Source organism: Lagopus muta, chromosome 6 (genome assembly GCF_023343835.1).
Source record: "Lagopus muta isolate bLagMut1 chromosome 6, bLagMut1 primary, whole genome shotgun sequence".
Taxonomy (NCBI): domain Eukaryota; kingdom Metazoa; phylum Chordata; class Aves; order Galliformes; family Phasianidae; genus Lagopus; species Lagopus muta.
The window spans coordinates 38423030-38441564 of NC_064438.1; the positions used below are offsets into that span (position 1 = coordinate 38423030).

At 39.8% G+C, this 18535-nt stretch overlaps 1 protein-coding gene across 2 annotated transcripts in view; it reads left to right on the forward strand.

Moving 5' to 3' along the window:
- The window catches only part of GPATCH2L (G-patch domain containing 2 like), a 40973-nt gene extending 24483 nt beyond the window's left edge, over nucleotides 1-16490 (forward strand). Inside the window, exons 9-10 of one of the 2 annotated variants that reach the window (XM_048949006.1) lie at nucleotides 5464-5555; nucleotides 6821-10478. In XM_048949006.1, coding sequence (XP_048804963.1) covers nucleotides 5464-5555; nucleotides 6821-6879 — 151 coding nt within the window. In that variant the 3' untranslated portion in view covers nucleotides 6880-10478. The other variant, XM_048949005.1, reaches the window with a different exon arrangement.
- Nucleotides 16491-18535: the final 2045 nt, after the last annotated feature.

Sequence of the window (18535 nt, forward strand, 5' to 3'; positions counted from 1 at the left end):
GACGGGCATGCAACAAACAGCAGTCTAGCATCAGTTGTCTAAGGCCTAGTGCTTCCATTTTGGTGAATTCTAATTCTCCAGAGTGAAAAATAAGTGAGTTCCCCTTGGTTTCAGCATCTTGTTTAGTTATTACTGCTTTCTTCTGCTATGCAGTATATTGCTTTTACCAGATCTGTGTACTCAGGTCAGGCACATATTAAGTATCTGCTCTTACTGGCACACCCGTGTTGTATAGGTCTATATGAAAAGAGAGAATACAATACATGGGATCACATCATCTCTACTTAGAATGCTTACTTGAGTAATGATTGAAAAAATGTGTTCCTTTCTGTTCACTGTATGCAAACTTTAGTGAATGAAACTGCTACATGATTAGAATGCATAGGGGAACAGAGCATTGCTGCATGAAGGCCTATTAGATTCAGATGATTGAAGAAGTGAACTAACTTGTAGTGACTTTGGAATCTGGAAATCTGCTCTAGAAGTTGTCCCATGAGGTTCTGCAGAGCAGAGGAGACTCTCTTATGCACAAGACTTGGATTTACAAAAGTTAAGTGCAGATCAAACTTTGGTGCCCATCTGAGTCTGTAGTTTCAAAGAGGAGGAGAAATTCTGCTCCTACTCTTAATTTTGTGAGGCCACTTGGGTAGCAAAAGAAGGTAACGACAACACCTTCTACTGAGATACGTGTACTGTAAAGCTGTAGAAGTTAACAAAGAAGGAAAATTAGCTCATTTCTTCCGGTGACCAGCAGTGGCTCAAGAGGAGTGCAACCTCTATCTGGAGAGATGCTGCTCCTTCGGCTGCTAACCCTTAAGTGAGGGTGAAGAGGGGTGGATCCAGGCTCCAACCCTTCTGGTCTTTCAGGTGTATTGCTTGTACCTGAGCTCCCTGGGTTGGCCACACCTTCTCACCTGATGCTCAACTGTTGCCATGCCATGACCTGGCAATTCCTCTGTGCCACCATAAACTTCAGGTAATGCTTCCAGATTCACAGGAAGAATGTTTCGTTTGGTCTGTGTTTGCTGGGACTATAGCGTCTCAGCAGCCGCACTTGGGTTGTGTGGCATTTTTTTTCAGCAGTAGTACCCTTGTTAGATGCTGTCTCTGCTGAATGTTTATTTTAACATGAGGATAATAGCACCCCTTGTTTGTGTGACAGTAGATTAATGGCTACCTAATACTCTCTATATAATCAACTTGTTTTGCTTCTTCCAGAGGTTGTCAGGAGAGAAACTGAATAATATGAGATTACAGTAAGAGATGTACACCCCCAAGTGTGCGATGCACCACCTGTTTCCAAAAAGGCCACACACTGTAGCAGCTAGTTTTGCAGGATGTTTTCAAAGACTTCTGTTCTGAGATTGAGGTGTATTTTACTCTGAGTTTTAAGAGGACAGCATTTTACAGACTGAGAGGGTTTGAAGGACCTAATTCTGTTCAGTTAGATTCATTGTGAACTGGTGACTGCTCGTGCTTTGTGTTGTTTTTCGTGGATTGTATTGCTTGGCAGTCCTAAACCCTACAATTTTCTGGGTTTTATATCTATGACAGTGGCAAGCTTGTATGATCCTGACAGTCCAGCATGCGGTCACTTTGATCTGTAGGAGTGAGGTAGCAGTCCAGTATATACAGTTACACTTAATTTAAACAAACAAACAGTTATATAATAACTATCTGGAAACTGGAACCAAGGAAACATTCAAAATCCTTCTGACACGTTAAAGACAACAACAAATCCCAGCTTTGTGCATAGCAAAGCCTGATTTTTCTCCAGTGTGAGCTGCATGTAGAATCACCAGGTACCTTGAGTACTATGTTAAGCAAAAGATAAATCCATATTTCCTGGATAATTCCTTAGCTTGTGATTAAAATATACATATAGACATGTTTAGAAAGAAACTATAGATTTTTTTCATATAAAACCATTTGTTTCTAACATGTGTTACTTCTCATTTGCCAACTCCTATCAGTAAGAAGCTGTGGTGTTATTGTATATATTGGATATATTGTAGCTACCAGGGAAGCTGCATTTTGGATCCTGCTTTGTCTCTCCAGGTGTGTTCTGTTTTTTTCTTCCTGGAGCAGAATTTCGGTTCTCTCTAGACAGGTTGATTTCCATGTTAGTGTCTGGTTGACTAGCAGATTTAATGGTGATTTAGCACTGCAATTTTTTTTTCTTATGATCACCAGCCACTGTCCAATAGTTTTCTTGTTACTGTTCGTGCAGTGTTCAACAAAATATAGAAGCCTAGCAGAGGAAGTAGAAAGCCAGTAAGATCAGATGAAGTGCCATTGTGTTTTCTCAGTTTAGTCTCAAATTTGTCACACAATGCTTGGTACCTCTGACTTCTTCACAAGGAGGCTTGTGACAATGCTACAATGTGCATTTGCTGTTATCCTTTCCTCTTGGCCCTGTTCAGTTCTACCTCTGAGTTATTGTTAACCTGTTTGGAGTTGTTAAAATCTACATTTTCTGAAAGACTAATTCGTGGTTGCATCATGACACAGATTTTTCACACTTTATAGTTAACATCTGTGTGCTGTGAGACGGTGTGCTGTGCATATCCATTACCTTACTTTGCTGGCAGTGCTGTTCCTATGAGTTTGCTGATAAACTGGCGTGGTTTAACCTGACAGGCAACTCAGCACCACACAGCTATTCTTTCACTTCCCCCTGACAGTGAGATGGGAGGAATATTGGAAAAAAGGTGGAATTTGTGGGTTGAGATAAAGACAGTTTAATAGGACGGAAAATGAAGGGAAAGTAATAATGATGACGGTAGAAGAATATACAAATTGCTAGTGCAGTTGCCCACCACCTGCTGACCAATGCCCAGCCAGTCTCCAAGCACAGTCAGTTCCTCCAGCCAAATCCCCGTTTTATTGTTCAGCATGGCACCATATGGTATGGCATATCCCTTTGGCCAGTGTGGGTCAGCTGTCCTGGCTGTGTCCCCTCCCAGCTCCTTGTGTGCCTCTGGCCCATCACTGTCAGGGCAACACAGGAAGCTGAAAACTTCTAGGACTAAACCAAAACATTTGTGTTAACAACGTCATTCTCATCCTAAATTCACAACACAGAACCATACCAGCAAGAGGGTAATATCTGTCCCAGCTGAAACTAAGACAACTGGGATTTGCAATTTCTTCTCTTACCAATATAATACCAGTAGTGTGGTAATTGTAACAGGAACCCTTCCTGCCCGTGTTTTAATGAGGTATATCATTCCTGTATGCATTCTTTCATTTCATCCTCTCTCAAAGTATCAACCACCTGGAGGTTCCCTGTATGCAGATTTACAGTGCCTGTAAAGTACACCAACCACTTGAAAATGACATTTTTACCACCAGGGCAGTCAGAGCCACTGAGTAATCAATAGGTTCCTGATTTACTAACTAGAGCGTGGGTGATCAATAAGGGATAAACCTGAATGAAATACATGTGATGGTGACTATTTATAACTCCAAGCCTTTGTATGTTAGAGGCAGGGCTGCCGGTTTCAGTGTCCTTGCTACTAGTCTCCAGCTGGAGTACAGTGTGCCTTTATTTTCAGTACGAGAAACAATTATGAGATTCTCTCCCTTTTTTCTTACTCTTTTTTTGTAATTGTGAGGTAAGGATAGGTGTGGTTTGAGCATGGATCTGAGAACCAGGAGCTCTTATTCTAAATCTGGCTCTAACATTTGTGAAGTGGGAAAAATTGCATGAAGTGCCCTGGAGACGATTGTGCATACCTGCTCTGTAGTATGTAGTGAGTCTTCAAAAAAGATCAGCTGGCTAATAATTGGGGTAAGCTCATAAAATTAAGTTAACCTTTCTATTATGATGTAATAATGATTCGGATTATCATATATAACTACTTAGTCATCTAGTCAGTAGTATTATTTTGTAATATTGATGTTGAATCAAAAACCTGACGTTCCACTTGAATTAGTCTATCTTTTCCTTATTTATGTGTGCTTAAATATTTGAGAATACATTGTAAGAGCGTGCTAAAATACTGTATGGCCACCATTACGACTATATACAAAAGCAACTTTTAGCCTACATGGGTTAACTTACAAGTTAGTCATTTATGTGTAGAAGGGTGGGATTTGCATGTGCAGTCTCCAGGTGTGCTGGTATTTTTGAAAGCCGTTAGTTCATGTTGCAAGGAGACTTCTGCCTCATTATATTGATAAGAGCTCCTAGAAATGATTTGAAAAATTGGCCCTTGGTGAAACTTAATACAAGTTTAAAAAAAAAAAAAAATCAAGTTGTGCCTTAATGTCAAACTAAGATGACAAATCATGTAGAACTTGGGAATTTCAGTTGAGAATGCAGAATGGTAGCTATTTTATTGTTTTTTCTTTCTTATTTTGTGACTGCATACTTGTTGAAGGTAAGTAGGTAGACCCAGCAGCATTCAAACAATTGGTAATTTTGACTTGTATGTGGATTTTTTGTGTGCTCCCTGCACTGTTCTGTACAGTTGAACAGCAGCAAATTTCATAGTTGCATAAATTCAGCTTCCTAAATTGTATTAGATGATATTACAGATACACCTTTTTTTTAGAAGAAGAATTTGGTATGGAAATATGAAGCAATGATCTCTTGCTCGTGTCATCTTGTAGAAAAACTTGTGAAAGTTTTTCGCGCTTGGATAAACATTCTGTGGAATGAGATGCTCTGGGCTGATTTTTTTTTCTTTTTTTTTCTGCTCCAGGCTGTCTTTTCTGAATGAATCTTCCTTTCTTCCAACATGTAGAACTTGGAGGAGTTGCTCTATTTGAGCTGCTCCTAATAAGGCAGGTTTCTTCTTAACTGACAAAGGGCTGTCAGCTGGTGTGGCTGGGACAGTTTATGCCTCTCCATTCTCTTTCAGGTGTCAGAAAGTCTATAATATTGCAAGCCAGATTCAGCTGTTTTCATTGTATCATCTATAAGGAAATTTTAATTTTGAAAATGCGTGAAAGTTTTGAGTTTCTAACTAAATTTATGAACTTACTTTTGTAGTCATTTGGACTGTAGGTATATCCTGAGATGTTCTCTACAGCTCTGAATATATGTATGTAGCAAAATAATTCCTGAATAAATGGGCAAATGGAATTTCTTCCAGGCAATTTTGCAGCCTTTTTTTTTAAACTTGTGCAGAAATAATGATAGGGTGTGTCATATCACTGCCTGATCACATCTTTACTTATGCAAAAGAGTTATTTAAAAGTGATTACTATTCCATATCCTTTAAATGCTAGGAAATAATAATTATTCTGCTCAGTTTATGGGTGTGCGCTCTTAAAGAAATGGATCCTAATTGTATGATAACAAAAGGTGTGAGGGAAACTTCCCTGGGAAGCCTTTGATTCATTTTGGTTACTGGGGCAGACTGAGGCAGAGGAGGGCGGGAGATGACCAGCCAGAATCTTGTGGGAAGGTGACACTGGAACAGAGTTTAATTTGCTGTTTTAATTTCTCTGTAGGCAAGCAAATGTACACCTGGGACCACCGTGCTCAAGGGACATCAAGAGGAAACGAAAGCCAGCTGCAGCCTCCGTGTCCAGCCCAACGTCAGGTAGCCTGGATTTGTGTGTGTCAGCATTTCTAAAGTCGTGTCCCTCTTGGGCAGAGTGCCAAAGTCAGAGCAGTGAAAAACAGCATTACCTCAATTTGAAACTAAAAACAAAAAGTGAGAAAGGCAGCTTGTGAGAAAATGTCGTGTGTTTTTTGTGTAGCATGAAAAGCTGCCTAACAAAAAGGTCTGATAACGCAGCTATGTGAAGCTAGCATAACTTAGTGCTTCACTGTGTCGTAGCTAATAATCTGCTTTGTCAAGAAGGAGTTCCTTCCTCAGTTCCTAAGTTGTGTAGCACTTGATGATCAGCATGCTGTACTGTTCCTCCAGTTTTGGGTTGACATCAGCTGGTAGCTTTTTCAGGGTGCCACAAGGCACTTTGCAGGAGGAGAAATTGGGCAGTTTTTGCGTGATCACTCAGTGAGAAGAGCTGTATTCTCTTGGAGTTGTCTTGCTGTTGAGCTTAAAAAAGTCACATTTTTTCTTACTCTGGTTGTAGTGATTAAAAAGCTGGTTTATTCATCTTTCAGAATCTGAGAAAGTGTGTATGCAGAACACAGAGGACTTTAGGAGACTTCTTTATATCCTCTCATTGCTTGAAACATTTTTCCTGCTACTAAATGACCAGTGTCCTTCCAGCTAGCTCATTAAGACAGTGTACAATCCAGTAACAAAGAGTTGGTTGAGCTGATGGGAAAAATGATGATATGAAAACCATAAAAGCCAATGGAATTGAAGATTAATAGGAGGAATGAGGTTTGGTGGGTTTCATTGTAGGGCAGGTGGATAGACAATAGAATAATGAAATAGGGAAGAAAGCTATGCCATCTTTCCAGGCCAGAGATCTGGATTGGAGAGTGTTTAAAAGGTTTTATGTTAAAGATAAAAGAACATGAAAATTAATAATCTGTTGCTCAATGAAAATGTTGTTATTGACTGTTGATTTAGGATGTCCTTTTCTAGCTTTTGAGCATCTTGTGCTAGGGTATTCAGACTTCTGTAATGAAAGGATTAATAAAATTGCATATTTGTAGCCACAGAATTTTAGTTCTGGTATACTAGGTTTTTTCGGTATGAATGCTCATGTCTCATTATTATGAGACACTGTTACCTGTCTGTTTGTTTTTTAGTTCAGAGTGCAATTTCTGTGCTGCATTGCTGCTTACATTCTATAGGGAGAGCTTCTATTTCTGTGCCTGTATCTTTCAAAATATTATCTAAAATATATTTGATTAGATGAAGTGCATGATGAACATTTTTCACAGAACTGAATCTGCATCTGGACTGGAACTCAGCAGTGGAAAATAGCATAGAGGTCCGATAATCTTTCAGGAGGAGTGGGAAAAAATAAAGTGTTACAAATGAAGGAAGGAGAGCGTAGCTCTGGAATCTGGACGAGAAGCTTGTGTTGATCATAGAGAGAAAACTGCTGCAAAATCATTAATAGTCAGAAATGGCAAAGATCTCTGTCTTTGAACCTGCTTAGAAACATCTCCAGCAACGTTAACAGCTGGTCAGGGTTTTCTACAGTACTTGCAGAAGGAAGCTCCTGTGATTGGGTAACTGAAGCTGCACCCTTGCTGACTTTCTACGGCGTTCTCTCAGTTGCAGCTGGAGCACAACCTGGGCACATAACTTGGAAATTTCTGAAGTTTGGTGGTATTTCTGTTAAAGATGCTCTGACTGCAGAATTACTGATGCCCAAAGAAATAACACAGAATTATTCTGCAGTAATGCAGAATTAACTGAAGCATCTTATGCTTGCTGGATGTTGGTGGGACAGATGCAGATTTTTCTGCCTTCGTACACCTACACATCACTGCACAGATGCCATATGCTGAATTTCCTTTCCCTGAGGAATCATGGCAGCCTCATTTTCTCACTGCAGAAGCTCTTTCTGTTTGTGGTGCCTTATTCCTTTTGCAAAAGATGGAACACAGGTGGATCAAAATGCAGGCCCGTGTCTGTCACTGCAGAAATACACGGCGCTGGATTTCTTCACTTTTAAATAGCTTCTTAGCAGAGTCCAACTGCTCTCGTCTCACTTGTTGACCAGTTCCTGCTTCAGTGATCTCCTTTTTTGCAACCTGAGTGCCCCATGGAGGTGAAGGACACAGCCTGAGCTGGCTCCATCAGTCAGCAGAACAAATGGGCTTGCTCTGCCGAACATCGGGCCATCTCAGATTCCACCTCTTTTATAGAGATGAGTGATGAAGAGGGGCTCGTTCCGCTTTGCCGCTGTATTAATACACATCAGGGGCCAGCTCCCGGCACTAAATCACACTACTGCATACATCTGTTATCGGACTCCTCACCAGTGTGATGAACAAGACTGCAGATAGAGGCTTCCTCGTGTCATTCTTTATAGGATTTTCCTAAAAGAATAAATAGCTCAAATCTCTGCCAACACTCTCCCCTGTCATTGTGATGAATTTAGCTTCTTTCTTAAACATGCAGCTACAAATCTTCCCCTGTCACCTCCCCCGCCGCCGTCATCCACTGAAAGTTTTGAGTTGAATTTGGCTGAAATCAGAAGATGCTAATAAAAGGAATATGGGGTGCGGATGTCGGCTTCTTTCTAGTTGCAGGAATGAGAGAAAGGAGCTGGAGATGTGTTTATTTGAGACCCAAGCAAACTAAGTTTATTCCGTTGTCTTCTCACATGTTTTCCTGACAATACTTGAGGGTTTGTAGTTACATTTTGTTAGAGACCTCTGTACGAATGTCAAAGAACATAAACTACTGTAGCAGAAATGCCACAGTCTTTGTCATTATAGCATTAAACCTCCATTATTTGCCACAGTTTGAGGCTAACTAGCCTGAGTATCACAACTGAGTTGTTGAAAAGTAGCATTTTGGGAAAAGACCTACCTGCATGTGGAGACAAAGGAAGAAAAGGGCAGAAAATTCATTTGTTTTTCAGGAAGTGACAATTGTAATCAAAAATAAGTTGATACACTTGTGTGAGTGTTGAGAGAGACTGAAAATGAAAGTTAGTGCTTTCTATACTACGTGATACCTCTGTGTGTGACTCCTAATGCATAATGCTTTAACAGGGTAAGATCAAAAGTCTAACTGATGTAATTTGGCCAAGGAATAAGGAGATCTGGAGAAACATTGGCTGTACTAGATTAGATCAAAAGTTTGTCCAATTCAGGGACCAAAAGCCAGTGCCTAGACAGCAGGAAGGTCTGTGGTGATGAAGGGCCTTCAAACTTTCAGTGATCTAAGATTAGGGGCATCAGAATTTGTTGATAGTGTCCTTGTATTCTGTTAGACTCCATTGTGGTATATTTTTTGTGTGAATTCCTCAGTGGCATTGTGGTCTGAGAAATAGTATTTCCTTATTCTCATTGTAATTATTCTCTGTCTTGAAAGGGATCTCAAGAAGATTGTTGTGTCTGCCTTCCATTTGTTAGAGTAGACCACAAGTGTGTATGGTCATGAAACACACAGCTAACAACTGTCCAACTTTATATTGATGTGTTCAGTGTTTGTGGTTGTGTGTTTCAGCCACCTGTATATGTAGCAGTGCACATAGTAACCAAATAACCAACATTTTATTCAGGCATCCCACTGATGAATCTGGATGAAAAATCTTCTTAAATAGATTTTGTTTCTCTTTGTACGCGTTCATACTTGTAAAATAAATTAATTAAAAAATTTGTAAAGGTGTCAGCAGCTTCTGAAACTGCTTATCAGAGAGCAGTCTGAGTAGCAGCAGGTTAGTGACTCTTGCTGCTCAGTTTCTTGCTAATGCTAATACATCCACTTATAGTGTGATGGTACCTCATAAGGAGGAGCCAAAGGTGGGGAGACAGCTAGTGAGTGTCCTTTGTGTAGTTTTGGTGGTAATTAATATTTAAGGATTTTTCACTTGTTTTGTTACTGTTTCTTTCTGCATATTTCCTCTTGCCTCCAGGTGAAGATCAACAGGCTCAAAGTAAAACATGCCATGTAGTGTTATCAGCTGTGTTGTTGTAGATGCATGAATGACTCACTGTTTTAGATGACCGAGACTGTTGGGTTCCAAGGTCTACCAAGTGCATTAACTGCTAACCTCAGCCACTGATACTGGCTTTTTATGTAAACTTCAAAGCAGTCAGTGTTCTAGTTGAGGCTTGCTGTGGCCTTTTTTTATCATTCATCCACTACAGAGCAGCAGAATCAGCTTGTAATGAAAGTACACAAGCAGTTATTATCTGTTGGGAGAATACAAGGCAAAAATGTGTTGGGTACTGAAACAGTTGCTCGTTCAGAAAAACCTGTGGTTGCCCAAAAGACTCTTCTGACAATTTCTTGTTTTTATCTTCCTCTGTTCTGCTTGCGATTCAGAATACTGAGAATGGAAGTAAACTGTCACATCTCCAGGTTTCTTATAATCATTCTAGAAATTTGGGTTACAGTTCAGTTGAGCTGTGGATCTGCGAATCTTTTCTGCTAGTTGTATCTTGTTCCATTTTGAACCAGTGATCGTGTTGAGAAAATGAGAATGGATTCCAGCCTAGCACAGCAGGCAGCTTCTTGCTCTAGTGAATTGATTTACCATGTTGAATATATGTGGAAGTTCGTGGTATTGTCAGTACCAGTACCTCTGTTTTCTTCTCTAAGCTTTGCAATCTGGCAATGGCCGATGTTTCAGAGACTTTGAAATTCCCGATTTTTCAGTAGGAACTTTGACTAATGGAACTGAAAGTTCAGAATGTGGAAATCATCAGGGCCACGATGCTAATGCCATCAAGTATTTATACGTCAAAGAACTTGCAGGGAGCCGAACTTGCAGGAACTCAATAAATGAAACCCTCATATATATATATAAGTACTGAAGTATATGAGGAGCTTGCCATGAAGTCTCTTGTTCTAACATTTTTTATTTCCTTTTCCTACTCTCCTCCTCTGTTCCCCCTTTTCTGCAATTTTATATTCCAGCAACTTTATCTGTGCACATGGATGCTGCAGAGTCAGACCTACCAGCAACACCACCATCCCCGAGGTCCCAGAACCCTGAGTGGACAGGGAAAATACCAGCAGCTGAGAAAGCCACAATTGCTGCCTCCGCTAACTTTTTTAAAATGCCGCCAGAGAAGAGCCCTGGATACAGCCAAAAGGAAGCATTGCAGCTGTAAAAGCGTGCTGGATTTTGGACGTGTCTGACTCTCCACCAAACACCTTGTTTGGCAATAGAGATATCCTCAGCATTGGTGCGTGATGTGCGCCATTATCCAGGCAGAATCTGTGTTTAAAAACAGGTAACGAGCGTTGGGACTGCAGTGACTGTTTAAAATGTTCCTGCTATTGCTGTATTTATTGTGCGTTCATCTCCTTACCTGATGCCAACTCATTCATATGGATTGTGTACAGAATCTTCTGGGTTTCAGATCTTGGATCTTTGTGCACTCTGTGCTTGTTTGCTGCATTTGGCATTTTCTGGGTGAAAGTTCCCACTGCTACTGAAGGAGGCAGAAGTCATCCCCTGATTTCTTCTAGGCCAGGAGGATTTCTTGGCTGGGTAATGAGAGTGATAACAAGTTGAAATACATAAGCAGAATTCTGTGTTTGCGGAATGTTTCAGGCTGTGTGTATGAACTTGAACCCTGTTCCTTCTAATGAAACGAGTACAGTGCATGTCAATTCAGAAATTGCCATTGGCCCACTGGCAGCGTGGTCCCTTTGACCTTTTCCTTCTGTCTTTTTCCGAATGTCTTCTGTCTTGCTTGTGTATTGCATGTTCTTTCCTAAATTTCCTGGACAAGGATTTGGGAGAACCAGTTGGACATAAATGTGCAAACTGATGTCATGGAAAGGAACTTGGACCTCCAACACATTTGAAGTATGTTAGAGGATAAACCAAACTTCTGTTTCTTGGTGTTTAACTTCAGAAGTGATTGTCAGCATTTCCCAGCACATTTTCAACTGAAGTTAACAGATAGCTGAATGAAAAAACAAAGAATCACTTCTATTCAGAGCACTTTTGGCCTTGTTCAGACCACAGCTGTCTCATGTTCTCGCTCCCTTCAGAAAGTATTGTCTGCTCTATCTGTTGGAAGTGTCTCCACCTGCTGATGATTGTACTTTACTCTGCAGCATACACAGAAGAGATTCTGTTCTCTACATAATGCTTGCACTTCATACTCAGTTACCTTCTATGTTGCAGTATATATGGGTAGTGATTTCTCCCTACTTTTTTTGTATTCTGTATCATATTACACTCCAATTATTCCATTTGCAGCATATTTTGGAGTTCATTTTTAAAATATATACCTGTATAGGATGTATCAAGGGACCGGTGACCTCACAGGTTCTCAAGGCTTTTAACAATAGGATATATTTGTATGCATACCGTTGTTTTTACTTTCCTCACTGGGTGGAGCTTTCAGACAGGACTGTTAAAGCCTCTAAAATTCATTTTGAATGTGGAAGTTCACCTGGAACTGTTTTTACTGTTTTTGCAGTGGTTTTAATTGTTTTGCCGTGTTTACCTCTGTTTTATAAATGAGTAGCTGAGGGACAGATTTGATAGCAAGGCTATATGGTGGTATTTTATATTTAATTATGTATTAAAATGTTAAATGGTCATAACGTATACAAAACAATAATGGAACGGCTCAGTCTAAATACAGATTGACAAATACAGTTCTATTACAGACATCCTGCCTATCTCTGATCCCCTAATACCTGCTTATTCCTGGGGAGAGATCCAAATTGGATTTATGTTTCGCAGCCCAAGCAAACTGTCAGATCTGTCCATGCAAATCCCTCTCAAAACGTTTTTTTTTGTTGTTGTTGTTAGCGGTACATTTTAGTACTATATAAATCAAGAAAAGCCCTTTTATCTTGCTAAAGGAGTACAGGGGTCAGTTCAGATTATGAGACAGGCTGTGGGGGTTTTGTGGAGAGAGGAGTATTCTGTTTTAAAGTTACTGGATTGTCTTATTTTGTACTTCAAGCGCTTGGTTCAGTGGTGCTTGGGGGTTAGTGGGAGAGGTCTATAGTCTGGAACTGAAAAGTAGTGTCTTGTCCGCCTAGGACTTGTGAGCATGTTCAAGGCAAGGGTGATCACCTTCTTATGACAGTGTGCAGATAAATTTTAGTTTTGGAAACCTTGTAACCTAACCTGCAGCCAGTTTCAGTGACAAGTAGTCTCCCTAAAAAGAGCATTTGTGCAATTCAGATGCTTTTATCTCAAGAAGGATTTTCTAAAATTTCACTTGATTTGAGTCTGTTCAACAGATGCACTTCTGTTTCAATTTAGTTGAAATTTTAATTGGTGGCCTTTTGTGCTCCCCCTTTTTAAAACAATTCTGATATTGTATGATATATTCTGAGGATTGTTTGGAGTAGTTCTGCTTTTTCTGTAATCTAAGGACAATTTTAAAACTTTTATGAAAGTTGTGAGGTTTTAGGGAATTAATGGCCTTTCTCTCACTCTTGGGAGAGACACCAGACTTGACATGATTTTTCTCTGGGGGCGCTGCAAGATAAATTATCAGATTTTCCTATTGAGGTCAGTAGTGCTGTTCATCTTGTTAAGCCCTTGCTTAGACTGTAAGCTCCCTAGGAGGTCTTACTTGCCTTTAAAGTTTGAATGTACCTGTGGCACTACTGAAGAGCAACCGTAGCAGGCCTTGTCTTGATAAATAGTGTTTCCTGCCACTGCAACTTCCTGAAAGTGAGGGGAGACTCAAATTCCTGCAGCTGCCCTCTCTTCAGTATTTCTATGTTAGACTCCATTTGTAGGTCAATCAGGCTCTTGATCAAATTTGATTCTCCTGACTGGCAGACAACCTAAATGAATCACATGTCATGTTCCATCTTATTACTCCAGGGTTTATCTAAATTCATCGTCATACTTCAGTAGCTTGATTCAGATTTCAATATTTGCAGCATTCTTTGATGAATGAAGTAGTTGTGTTGTTTTGCAATACTCACTTGTATTCCATTTCTTGTCCACCAGGACTCCCCACTTATTTCCAGATCTGTCTTCCTCTCTAGTTGATGTTCAGCCAGTGTCTTATATAGGGCTAGTCTGTCCCAGATGCAAGAATCTCTACCTGCCTTTGGGTGAGATTCAGGAGGTTTTTGTCTGCTTACTCGTTCAGTCTGTCAAGGTCCCTCTGGGTGGTACCTCTTGCATGTCAGCAACTCTCTCCAGTATGTCTGTTTTTCTGTTATTGTTGAGAGTTTGTTCTGTCTCTTTCTCCGCATCACTCATGAAAACACAGAATAGCATCAATCCCAGTATTGTCTTCTGAGGCACACTTTTCATACCTTGCTACCAGGTAGATTTCAAACCATTGGTCATTCCTTGAGCTTGACAGGTCAACCAGTTTCTCACCAACCTCACTGGGCTGCACGCAGAGCTCCCCAGTACAGCTTATAATGATGCTGTGAGAAACTGCATCAAGAGGTTTGCTGAAATCAAAGTAAGCAGCATTCACTGCCCTCCACTGGCATTTCATTCTAGAAGGCAGTCAAATCCGTACCTCATAAATCTGACTGCCTCTCCTAGCCACCTTCTTGTCCTTTGAAGCTTGGAAATGGCTTGCAGAACTTGCTCAATAAACCTAGGAGGGGCAGAGGTAAGGCTGACTCGCCTATCAATCCCATTTCCTCCTCGTTGCATTTCTATAAAGCAGCATAATGTATTCTCCTTCCTGCGTCTGTTATTGGGAACGTCATGCAATTGCTACAGGTTTGCAAAGTGATAAAGACCAGCTCATAATGACATTCTTACGCAAAGAGGGCTTTATTTATGTACAAGAACGTTTATATGTAGTGGAAGAGAAAGCCAGAGCTGGGAGGAGAACATTCAGTAGTTATTCTTTGCACATTTCTTGTAGCCCAGTGAGCTCTTGTGAGGCTTACATTCCAGTTTGGTAGATATGGGGTGGGGGAGGGTGCAAATTAAAGAATGAATTTATGATTTTAAGGTAAGGTACAGTGAAGAGTGAAGGAGGCAGGAAAACAGTAGTTGGAGAGAAACTCCTAGGAGGCTGGGACTCGTGCTACTGAATGATAAATTAGCTTCATGATTGTACTATGCAGAGGTGTGTCTTGCTAGCATTCCTGAATAATGATATTGAGGTGCTTAGTGCTGCCCTTCAAACTGTAGAAGCTCGCTCTGTTACTTGGTGGATGTTGCAGTCAGCTGCTCAGTGGGCAGAGAACGAGAAGGAAATGGGTGAAGAACAGTCGTTGAGAATCTTCTTTATTGTAATTGCCTTCTGTACTGAAGAAAGAAGATGCCATGATGTATGTGACTGGAAATTGAGAAGGAATTATGTCAAGCAGATAAGGACTTTGCTTTGATGTCTTCAGGAACAGTTTCTTAGCCAGAGAGCATCTCGGTGAAGCAAAAGTAAACCCGTTACGTGTCATTTGTTCAAAAAATGTGATTTAACAGCCCTGTATAGGAGACCATCAAGGGAGAATGAATTTCTGTTCTCACTTTGATACTGTATTGTTGTGTCTTTGTCTCCTGCATTCTAGTCCTGTTCGTGTTTGCATTGAGGCATTCTGGTTTTGTACTACAAAATACAGGAAAAATATGATGCTGCTGCTTAGGGCAAAAAACGTAAGGGACTACTTGCTATAAAGAAAGCAAAATTATCAGAGGCCATTAATATTTACCCAGTACAAGAATAGAATTCAGCACAGAGAGAGAACAGAGAATCTTAACTACACCAAAGCATCTTGTTCTTTAAGGAAGTGAACTGTGTCACAGGCATATGAGACTGAACTGTCACTGGACACCCATGCATGTCTAGCCTGCAGTCAGGTGACATACCAACTTGTGGAGACAAAATGTGCTTCCCAGCTTTGATGAGGGTGGAATTCCATCTCAAGTGCAGACGTGGCTGTTAGTGTGATTTCAGTGTGTTGAGAATAATGTATCAGCTGGAATACGTGGAAAGGAGACTTCTTGTACCAACTCAGAGAACTGGTAAAATTAGAAGATAGACTGATACATTCTGTTATATCAAAGAAAGATGCAATATATATATATACCTGCAAACAATAATCACAAAAAAGTATTGCTGACCCCTGCATGTGTGATCCGGTACATTCATTGTCTTTAAAGCAGAGCTGCCAATGTTGTGAGTGTGATCATATTATGACCATGAGGTTTTGCAGAGCTGTTCTAATTTAATTGTAATCTCTGAAGAAATTGGGATGAAGAGTGTAAGAGAAGCAGCACTAGGTCAGGTCAGAGGTCTGCCTCGCTTGGTATTCTGTTCCTCACAGTGCCAAATTTGTATGCATAGAGGTTACTTAAAAACAAATGAGTTGTATGGTGATATGTCCCTTTTACATTCTGTTAGCCCCAGTGTCTGGTCTCAAAAAATATAAACTTTTTTCAAGACTGAAGAAAACTTCTGTGAACCTTTTAGCAATAGTACTTTTCCTGCAACTGAGTTTAATTATAATTTTAGAGGGACATGTAATCTGACTTCAGAAACTTTAAGGATTAGATCATTTTCCTTGGTAGTCATTTTTCTTATTAATTGTCCCCTCAGTTAGGAAATTGCATCTTCTCTTGGAATAGTGCTTTTCTCTAAGTATCAACAGCCTGACACTTTTTCTTGTTATGCTTTTTTCAGCAAGGTTGAAGAGTCCTATTCTTCCTTTACAACTAGCTTCTTTGTTGTGTACAACTATCTGTTGACAGTCAGCAAGTGCTGATTAATCCATTAACCCATGTAATTCTCACAGTATAAAACTTGTCATTCAGCCTGTTAGTTCCTTTCCTCCATGAACATCTCCAGTATTCCACATTAATCTGCCTTGTGTTCTAGTGTATTCTTTACAGAAGTAGGAAATCTTGCTTCCCTGTTGCTATTCATGCTTCATATATTTGTATAGCCAAATATCATAGTCCTTGCTGCCCAAACAGTGCCATAACTGCAATAAAATATTCAGTCAGCTGACCCTGAATCTGAAGTTTTGCTTTTCAACACATGGGCTCCTATAAAGTAAGAATAATACCCATTTTTTTCAATTCCAAAATGCATTGTGTTTCCTTTAGCTGTATTACTGTGCATTGTTGGATAAAAAGTTCTTGTAATTCACAATACTTCAAAGCTTAGTCTGTTTGGATTCCTTCTGTGATGGCTGGTAACTTTATCATACTAAAAGACCAAGATGGAAGGGTTCTTCTCATGGAGGAGCCGTGCCTCACTCATCTGAGACAAGATGGTGCTTCTGCAAGAAACAATTTTCTGGAAATATATTCTATAATGGTAGGGAGCAGTGACCTTGTAGAGAGAGTGCAACTTTAAAATATTTCACACTATCACTTTTCCAAAATAAACGTAATGTTCCAATGATAGCACAGTGCCGCATTTGAGTTGTTGCTTACATGTTTAAGGTCCTTTCCAACCCACACTGTTCTGTGATTATATGATTCACATCCCAAGTCTTGGGGACGTAATGTTAATGTCTCATGCTAGCATTTTTTTGTTGTTGGCCAGAATTCTATGTGAGAGTGCAGTGACTCGAGACTGCTCTGGCCTGACCTGAGAGCCCCCACACACTGGTGAAGCCTTTGAATTTTCTTTCAAGTCTGGCAATACCAGACAGTTTGCCATAGCACCATCAGTTTCATTGTGGCTTCCTTCTGTCCCAGACTTACTCAGAGGTTCACAAACAGCTGTACTCTAAAGAGCCACATAGTATATGTCAAAACTGTTTTATGCGGTCACAACATTTAACTGTTTAATAAGTATTGGATTCTGCATTCTTAGGAGTCTGTTTTGGGGGAAATGTAAATAAGATTGTTTGTATTCTTTTGTCTTTAAGATGTATTATCTGAAAAAGGGACTTGCAGAATCTCTGTTCTGATTATAGAAACTGGAAATAAATCAATGTATGAAAGATTTGTTGTATCTGATACAAAGTGAGCTGAGAGGTGGAAAAAGGTTCAGTGATATCCAAGTAGATTTACAGAATTGGCACGGTTCATAATCTTTTTGCTTCCTCATCTGTTTCCTTAAATACCTTGAATACAAACAGCAACCTGAGAGTCTGTAGGAATTGCATTTTTTTCCTTTGAATTGCAAGCTTGGGTGAAGATTTGAGGTAACTCATCATGTCCATTCTTTGCTCAGTAATTTTTGTTTGTTTCCTAATGAGCCATGATGTCATGTCTAGGCAATGGTGATGCTCCCTGTTTGGAGCTTGAAATGATTCCAGAGTTTCTTAAGTATCCTTTCACTTCCAAGTCACCACTTTGGATTTGCCAAGTCTCAAAAAAAGATTTCATTTAAATGAGTGGTCAGTCTCAACTGATATTTTAATGGATATATATTCATTTTGCCAAAACTAGCATCCTTTTAAGACTGATTTACATCATTGTATTTTCCAGTAATAGCAGCAGCTTCAAAGATCAAATTAGCAGTGGACGTTGAATTTTCTCATGCATGCATTTGTGTCCCTAAATTGATAGCTTGCATGCTTGTGCAAGGAATGAAACAGAGCTCCTTCTACATTAACTGTTCCCAGGAACCCAAGCTGATGGTACATTTTTAAAACAATGGTCAAGATCCGTTGGAAGCCACTTCCAATTCTTAATCTTACATGTGGGTTGTTTGTTGTTTATTTGATTTGTTTTCCAGTTTGTAAAGCTGGTGATTTTCCTCTCTCACCTTCAAGCTGCACCTGTGAGAACTGAGAAGTGTTTCTGGTGAAATGTGCTGATTTTTGCTGGGAGGAAGGAGAAAAGAGCTCTTAAGAATAGAATTTCTTAGGAGAAGCACCCCAGTTCAGCAAACATGATCAGCTGTGGGTAATAATCAAAATGTAGTCAGATATTCACAGTTAGTTAAGAGCAGCTTCAGTCTTCCTCCTATCTGCATTTGTTTCTTAGTAATAAATATTTCATTTGATAATTGGGGCATTTCTTAACTCTTTTTTTTTTTTTTTTTTTTTTTTTTTTTTAAGCTTTTTGTTTTTTGTTTTTTTTTTTCTTTTGTCACTCAGTT